This window comes from Macaca thibetana, chromosome 16, assembly GCF_024542745.1.
Source record: "Macaca thibetana thibetana isolate TM-01 chromosome 16, ASM2454274v1, whole genome shotgun sequence".
Taxonomy (NCBI): Eukaryota; Metazoa; Chordata; class Mammalia; order Primates; family Cercopithecidae; genus Macaca; species Macaca thibetana.
Window position 1 is genome coordinate 19,967,677 of NC_065593.1, and position 8,439 is coordinate 19,976,115.

The 8,439-nt window shown below is 42.9% G+C and overlaps 1 protein-coding gene across 4 annotated transcripts in view; it reads left to right on the forward strand.

Annotated features, from left to right (window-relative positions):
- The window catches only part of YWHAE (tyrosine 3-monooxygenase/tryptophan 5-monooxygenase activation protein epsilon), a 130,631-nt gene extending 122,682 nt beyond the window's left edge, over nucleotides 1–7,949 (forward strand). For all 4 annotated transcript variants that reach the window (XM_050763583.1, XM_050763582.1, XM_050763581.1 and 1 more), the window contains one exon: nucleotides 6,970–7,949. In XM_050763583.1, coding sequence (XP_050619540.1) covers nucleotides 6,970–7,022 — 53 coding nt within the window. In that variant the 3' untranslated portion in view covers nucleotides 7,023–7,949. The remainder of the gene's footprint in view (nucleotides 1–6,969) is intronic.
- The last annotated feature ends 490 nt before the right edge of the window (nucleotides 7,950–8,439 follow it).

Below are 8,439 nucleotides of genomic sequence, written 5' to 3' on the forward strand. Positions count from 1 at the left end.
AAGCTGGGCTGGGCGCAGAGGCTCAGGCCTGGAATCCCAGCACTTTGGGAGGCCGAGACCGGCGGATCACGAGGTCAGGAGATCGAGACCATCCTGGCCAACACAGTGAAACCCCTGTCTCTACTAAAAATAGAACAGGTGTGTTGGCGGGCGCCTGTAGTCAGTCCCAGCTACTCAGGAGGCTGAGGCTGGAGAATTGCTTAAACCCAGGAGGCGGAGGTTGCAATTAACTGAGATCGTGCCATTGCACTCCAGCCTGGGTGACAGAGGGGAGACTCCATCTCAAAAAAAAAAAAAAAAAAAAAAAAGTTTCTTAGACTGAAACATATGTTGCGTTGCTTGAGGCTATCTGTAGTGTCTGTTGGGGAAATCGACCTGCTGTATTGTCTTTGGAAGTGTTACACTTTTTGAAAACGCTTCTGAAAGTGGGCACGTATGTGTCTTTTCTCTGAAAGGATCAAATCAGATTTGTGACTTTTGGGTTATGGTACTAAAGTGAGACTCAGCTTTTAATGCTTCCTAGCTCTAGGAAATGTTTAGGATTTGACTAGATCGGGATTGGCATGAGATACTCATATACATAGGACTTACTTACACGCTTGCAATAGTGCCAGATGGAGCCACGGACCACTTCCCAGCGCAGCATTTCAGGCTGCTACTCCCAGTCCTTGGAACTCAGAAACAGTTTACCAACTCTGAACAAGTGGCTTCCAGCTTGAAAATCTATCCCACTCTGGTTGCGGTGGCTCATGTCTGTAATCCCAGGACTTGGGAGGCCAAGGTGGGATGATGCCTGAGCCTAGGAGTTCAAGACCAGCCTGGGCAACATAGTAAGACCCTGTCTTTAAAAAAAAGAAAAAAAAAAAAAGGCCGGGCGCAGTGCTATGTGCCTGTAACCCCAGCTACTTGGGAGGCTGAGGCAGGAGCATTGCTTGAACACAGGAGGTGGAGGTTGCGGTGAGCTGAGATCACGCCACTGCACTCTGGCCTGGGAGACAGAGCGAGGCTTCATAGAGCAAGACTTTATCTCAAAAAAAAAAAAAAAAAAAAACTCAAGTGAGGTTGGGGGATCTTGAGGCTGCAGTGAGCCTTGATTGCGCCACTGCATTCTAACTTGGATGACTGAACGAGGTGCCATCTCTTAAGGGAAAAAAATTGTTTTAACAACTATGAAGAAGAATGGCCAAACAGCTGTGGACTCCTAACAGTCATCCCCAGCTCAGATACTAGCATCTCTCTGCCTGTTGATGGAGGGAAAGCACGTGGAGAGTTTGGGAAGCGGGATTGACTTGAGGAAATGATACCCTCTCACCCCTGGGGATGTGTGTTTGAGAGTAAAAGTAATAAAAAGTAATAAAGGTGACTTGACTTGAATGTGTATGTGTGTGTATGTGTATTTTATTATTTGTTTATTTTTATTTATTTATTTATTTTTGAGACGGAATTTTGCTTTTGTTGCCTAGGCCAGAGTGCAATGGTGCTGTCTCAGCTCACTGCAAACTCTGCCTCCCAGGTTCAAGTGATTCTTCTGCCTCATCCTCCCTAGTAGCTGGGACTGCAGGTGTCCGCCACCACGCCTAGCTAATTTTTTGTATTTTTAATAGAGACAGGGTTTTACTATGTTATGTTGGCCAGGCTGGTCTCAAACTCCTGACCTCGTGATCTACCCATCTCGGCCTCCCAAAGCGCTGGGATTACAGGTGTGAGCCAGCGCGCCCGGCTCATTTTTTGGTTTGTTTTGGTTTGTTTTGTGATGCGGAGTCTCCCTGTGAGCCACCGTGCCTGGCCATTTTCATTATTTTTTTTTTTTTAAATAAAAACATTGCCAGGCACAGTAGCTCATGCCTGTAATCCCAGCACTTTGGGAGGCCGAAGTGGACGGATCACCTGAAGTCGGGAGTTCGAGATCAGCCTGACCAACATGGAGAAACCCCGTCTCTACTAAAAATACAAAAATTAGCCAGGCGTGGTGGTGGGCACCTGTAATCCCAGCTACTCAGGAGGCTGAGGCAGGAGAATCACTTGAACCCGGGAGGCAGAGGTTGCGGTGAGCCAAGATCGCTCCATTGCACTCCAGCCTGGGCAACAAGAGCAAAACTCCCATCTCAAAACAACACATTTGATGCCAGCTCATGACCAGGTCCTGGATTACAAAATTAAATGGTTTATAGTTAGTAGTGGTTCTGTAGCTCATTATCACTGATAACCAAGAGTTGATTAATGAAAGTAGACTACCTGTCAGTCTACATACAGAACTAACGATATCCCTTATTCTTGGTTGTCGAGTACAGTTTTAGGAAATGGATCATCTTAAAATAGGGTAATACATTCAGGCGCGGTGGCTCACGCCTATAATCCCAGCACTTTGGGAGGCCGAGGCAGGCGGATCACCTGAGATCGGGAGTTCGAGACCTGCCTGACCAACATAGAGAAACCCCATGTCTACTAAAAATACAAAATGAGCTAGGCATGGTGTCGCATGTCTGTAATCCTAGCTACTGGGGAGGCTGAGGCAGGAGAATCGATTGAGCCTGGGAGTTGGAGGTTGCGATGAGCTGAGATCACACCATTGCACTCCAGCCTGGGCAACAAGAGAGAAACTTCATCCAAAAAGGGGTAATAACTTCGCAGTTTTTAAAAATCTAGTGAAATTCGGCTGGGCGTGATGGCTCACGCCTGTAATCCCAGCACTTTGGGAGGCCGAGGTGGGCAGATCAGGAGGTCAGGAGATTGAGACCATCCTGGCTAACATGGTGAAACCCTGTCTCTACTAAAAATACAAAAAAATTAGCCGGGCGTGGTGCGGGCGCCTGTAGTCCCAGCTACTCGGGAAGCTGAGGCAGGAGAATGGTGTGAACCCAGGAGGCGGAGCTTGCAATGAGCCGAGATCCTGCACTCCAGCCCTGGCAACAGAACAAGACTCTGTCTCAAAAAAAAAAAAAAATTCAGTGAAATTAATTTGCATTCCGTTCCTTATTGGGTCTGTAAATCAGTTGATTAAATTTGGTTAAGCAGACTAATTTTCACAATTAGTTTTTATTAAATGAAATATTTTTATTTATATAATGTTCCCAGTCATGAAATGGTTCAACAGTGAAAAATTCAGGTTGTCTGCTGACGTTCTGGTACAACTAACAAACTGAATACACAAATATTTGTGGGTACAGAGAAATTTTTCATCAGTTTGAGAAGTTGAATTTGTCAAAAAATAGAGTATTTACTTTTTTCTTTTTTTTGAGACGGAGTGTCACTCTGTCGCCCAGGGTGGAGTGCAGTGGCGTGATTTCTGCTCACTGCAACCCCCACCTCCCGGGTTCACACGATTCTCCTGCCTCAGCCTCCCTGAGTTGCTGGGACTACAGGTACTACAGGTACCCGCCACCATGCCTAATTTTTTTGTATTTTTAGTAGAGACAGGGTTTCACCTTGTTACCCAGGATGGTCTCAATCTCCTAACCTCGTGATCCACCTGCCTCGGCTTCCCAAAGTCCTGGGATTATAGGCCTGAGCCACCGCACCTGGCCTAGTATTGCATTTTTTAATAAATTGGTTTTGAACTAGCCGGGCGAGATGGCGGGCGTCTGTAGTCCCAGCTACTCGGGAGGCTGAGGCAGGAGAATGGCGTGAACCCGGGAGGCGGAGCTTGCAGTGAGCTGAGATCCGGCCACTGCACTCCAGCCTGGTCTCCAAAAATAAATAAATAAATAAATAAATAAATAAATAGGTTTTGAAACTGCAATGGTGCCTGCCTGTAATTTCAGCTGTGTGGCACTGTGAGGCAGAAGGATCACTTGAGCCCAGGAGTTGGACACCAACTTGGGCAACATAAAACTTCATCTCACGAAATAAAATACTACTTCTGTGACTTGGGTTCCATGGTGATTATAGGAGAATCGTCATGAAATTGGCAGTTTACTAGGATGTGACTTTGCATTTAGTTTAAGAATTATTTAGAGTTTTTTTTTTTTTTTTTAAAGAGACAGGGTCTTTATGTCTTTTAACTTTAGAATATATTAATGTCTGTCCCAGCATGTTGGAACATAATTTCTTTAAAGGGAGGGATCATTGCTTTTTCTCAAGTGATTTTAGTCCCTTTACCCTGTGATAAGAGGACTATTTCATATACGAATCCATGGATAGGAAATATGTGTTCTCTCTGCCTGTTCCTCTCCCTCCAGAATGTAGATACACTGGGCAAAGAAACATATCCAGGGAATCCTTTCTCCCCTAGTATCTGTATGCCTTTCAAGAGGCTAGTACACCCTTCACAGAGTACAAGGGAGGAGGAGACAGATTGTTTCTTAGAGTGAAGTTTACACGAAGTAAAAAGACCCAAGTCTGGCTCCTATGTCATTGATGTTTTCCTTTGTCCTGCTCTGTTGGTTTATTTTTCTTGTAATGTTGCTATCATATGATTGTTCTCCCTCCCTTTTTCTTGCAATATAGATTCCTAAAGGAAAGCCCAACTCTTCCTTTCCTAAAAACTCTACTTTGTAAGTCATGTTCATGGCACAATGAATTCTTCTTTCAGTTTTGGTTCTTCACTAATCATGCCTGTGTATGATCGTCCTGTTGCTTACAGACTCTTGCCTGTTCCACTTTCCAGGGCGCTGACCTAAGCCTTTTCTGGCCTGCTCCTCCTGCCTACTGTGGTTGGGTGTGATGTATATGACAGTGACATTTTTACGCCAAAGTTACTTGGAACTTCTGGCACATCTCATGGTTGCTTACGAGCGAGTTGTGTTCTAGTGTTGTGTGTTAACGATATTTTGGCAGTGATTTGCTGTTAACGAGAGTGAATGTTCCTGTCATGTTTCCTGCATTTGAATACATTACTGTCCTTTGAAGAACAGTTGGGTATCCATCAGTTCTTTCATCCCTAAGCAATTTTTTTTTTGCCTTTGCATGTTTTTTTCTGTATTATGAATTAAAGATCTTCATGTATCTTAAGTAGTTTTTTAATTTTTTACACTTTTTTGAGACAGAGTTTCGCTCTTGTTACCCAGGCTGGAGTGCAGGGGCGCGATCTCGGCTCACTGCAACCTCCGCCTCCCGGGTTCAAGCCATTCTCCTGCCTCAGCCTCCCGAGTAGCTGGGATTACAGGCATGCGCCACCACGCCCAGCTAATTTTTTGTATTTTTAGTAAGAGACGGGATTTCTCCATGTTGGCCAGGCTGGTCTCAAACTCCCAACCTCAGGTGATCCACCCACCTCGGCCTCCAGAAGTGCTGAAATTATAGGCGTGAGCCACCATGCCTGGCCAGCTTTTTAAATTTTTTAAAGACAGGGTCTTGCTTTGCCACCCAGCCTGGAGTGCAGTGACTTCAAAGCTCACTGAAGACTGTAACTCCCCCCACCTCAGCCCCCCAAGTACTGGGACTATAGACATGTGGTCCCATTCCCAGCATACATACTACTTTTAGTTTTTTTTTTTTTTTTTTTTTTTTTTTGAAGACTAGAGTCTCACTCTGTCACCCAGGCTGGAGTACAGTGGCGTGATCTTGACTCACTGCAACCTCCGCCTCCTGGGTTCGAGCGATTCTCATGCCTCAGCCTTCCAAGTAGCTGGGATTACAGGCATGTGCCACCATGCCTGGCTAATTTTTTGTATTATTTTTTCAGTAGCGATGGGGATTCACCATGTTAGCCAGGATGGTCTTGATCTCCTGACCTGATGATTTGCCTGCCTTGACCTCCCAAAGTCCTGGAATTGCAGACATGAGCCACCACACTCGGCCTTATTTTTATTTTTTGTAGAGACAGTGCTTCACTGTGTTGCTCAGGCTTACGTGTTTTTTTTTTTTTTTTTTTTTTTTTTGAAGTCACACATCAATGTCAAACATTTCCATCACAGAAGAGATTTTAAAACTGTCTTCACTGAAACTTTAATGCTGTGACATTTATCACTTTGAGATCTTTTAGGTTGTTTCAAAGCTGTCCTCAGTGTAAATGCTTCATGTTTGTAGGCAGCTAGTTTGGTGGTGTTTGTCCATCCTATTTAAATAATTTAACAAGCATTATGAATGGATGGTCATCTGAACGTTTATGATTCTTGGGTTGATTTTTCATTTATTTTGATTCAAACTAGTTAAGTATGTAGGAATTGTAAGTGGGTTTTTTTAAGTACAAGTGAATGTAACTTTTACCTGTTACATCATTTTTAAGAGAAAAGCCTGCATGCTTCTTTATTTCGGCTGACTTGTTTAATGCATACTAATAGGTAGACACCCTCCAACCAATAGGCTGGCTTTCTATTGCATGTCATAGTGCAGTTGAAACTCCTTCGGGTAATCACCCTGTTTAAAGGCGAAAGACAAATAGCATGAGTGAAGTGGTCCAAATGCCGTTCTTTAATAACCTCAGTGGTCTGATTTACTTTGAGCATGCTGTGTTTCACTCCGCAGTAGAATCTGATTATAGTTTGGTGTATCTGGCCAAGATACAAAAGGTGAAATACTCATAACAGCAGAACCCCACAATAAAATACTGTAGAACTTCTTGAGAACAGTTTATTGCTCAGTGAACTGTTTTGAATCATTTCTGAAAATTAGCTTGTGGGTAAATTAGATTTTGCAAAAAGTTTGCAAAATACTCTTTGATTCTTGAAGAGGTGAGGTTATTGAGAAAGAGTGTTTTGACCCAAGATTTATGTGAAAGCTTGAACGTCATTCTAGTAAGATGGTTTCCTTGGCTGTCTACTTTAAGAGCTTGTTTAGCATAAAAGCATTGAGTTGTACTGTGCATCAGTTTTTTCATTCTGTTGACCAATAAATACTTTCAGGACCATAATCCCTTCTTGGCTTAGGCATCTCAGGTGTCAAGAATGATAGAATTCCTTTGCCTGTGTTTAATACCAATCGTAGCAAATAGAAGGAGTCTTTATGCTTGGAATGACACCTTTGTTTGTGGCTACCATAGCCTAATGTAGTCAGTACGAAATAATTTAACTTTTCTTCTTTTTTTAACAGGTGAAGAGCAGAATAAAGAAGCGCTGCAGGACGTGGAAGACGAAAATCAGTGAGACATAAAAGCCAACAAGAGAAACCATCTCTGACCACCCCTCCTCCCCATCCCACCCCTTGGAAAGTCCCCATTGTCACTGAGAACCACCACATCTGACTTTTACATTTGGTCTCAGAATTTAACTTCCTGCCCTGTTGGGTTTTTTTTTTTTTTTTTTTTTTTTTTTTGGTTTTTTTTTTTTTTTTTTTAAACAGTTTTCAAAAGTTCTTAAAGGCAAGAGTGAATTTCTGTGGATTTTACTGGTCCCAGCTTTCAGGTTCTTTAAGACACTAACAGGACTGCATAGAGGCTTTTCAGCATTGCTGTGTTGTCTCGCGCCAGATGTGGCACGGTCACCATTAGAAATGGAAATTCGTTTGAAAGCCATTAGACTTCTAGGTGATGCAAGCATCTAAGAGAGGTTAATCACACTATAGAGGCATAAGTGGTATCAGTTTTCTAATTGTTTAAACTGTATTTTATACCAGTGTTTGAAAGTAATTGGGTGTTAGCTTGAGATGGTTAAAGTTGTTTGGGGAGGGAGTTTGTTGTAATGGTTTTGCTGTAAAAAAATGTTTCAAACTCTGCTGAAATGTTGCTGAAAAGCATGGTGCTGGTAACAGTTCAACAATCCGTGGCTGCTCATTCTTGCCTACTTTACTCTCCCACTGAAGCAGGTTAGCGTTGAAGGTGGTATGGAAAAGCCTGCATGCCTGTTCAATTCTTTGTTTCTTCTCCTTCCCCCTCCCCCTACCTCCTTCCCCTCACTCCTCCCCTCCTTCGCTCGCTCAACCTCTTTTGTTCAGTATGTGTAACTTGAAGCTAATTTGTACTACTGGATATCTGACTGGAGCCACAGATACAGAATCTGTATTGTTCTTACTGAAACACAGCATGGAATTAACATTAAACTTAAATAAAACAAACCTAAATTAAAAATGCCAAATATCATCGCGCCTCCATCCTTTATACTTCTAAAATAAAATCTCTAGTCCAAGCACACTGACAGTATTATGTTTGCCTGAATGTGAAACATTCCTCCTTTTTTCTTCCATAAATAATTTGTTTGCTTCCCAAAGATGTATATTTTGGAAAAAATTTGCCTGTAGCCTAGTTGTGAAGAACACTGAGTCAGCTGATGGCGTGTCTTGTCCTCCAGACCAGGCAGCAACAGGGTATTTATTTTAATCATTAAAGTACAACCTGAGTAGTACAAGGTGTAATTATGGATCATTAAGCGTAGTATTTTGTACAACCAAATAAGGCTGAATGTCTTACAATAATTCTTAGAGGTAAAACTGTGTGCCCTCTTCCTCCAGAGGCCAGTGGCAGTAGTGGAGAACTAGTCAATCCTTTGTTAGTAATCCATGCACACGTTGTAGACAGCAGTGTAGCAGTCTCCTTTCCCAGAAACACTCCCTCTAAGAAGCTTCTTT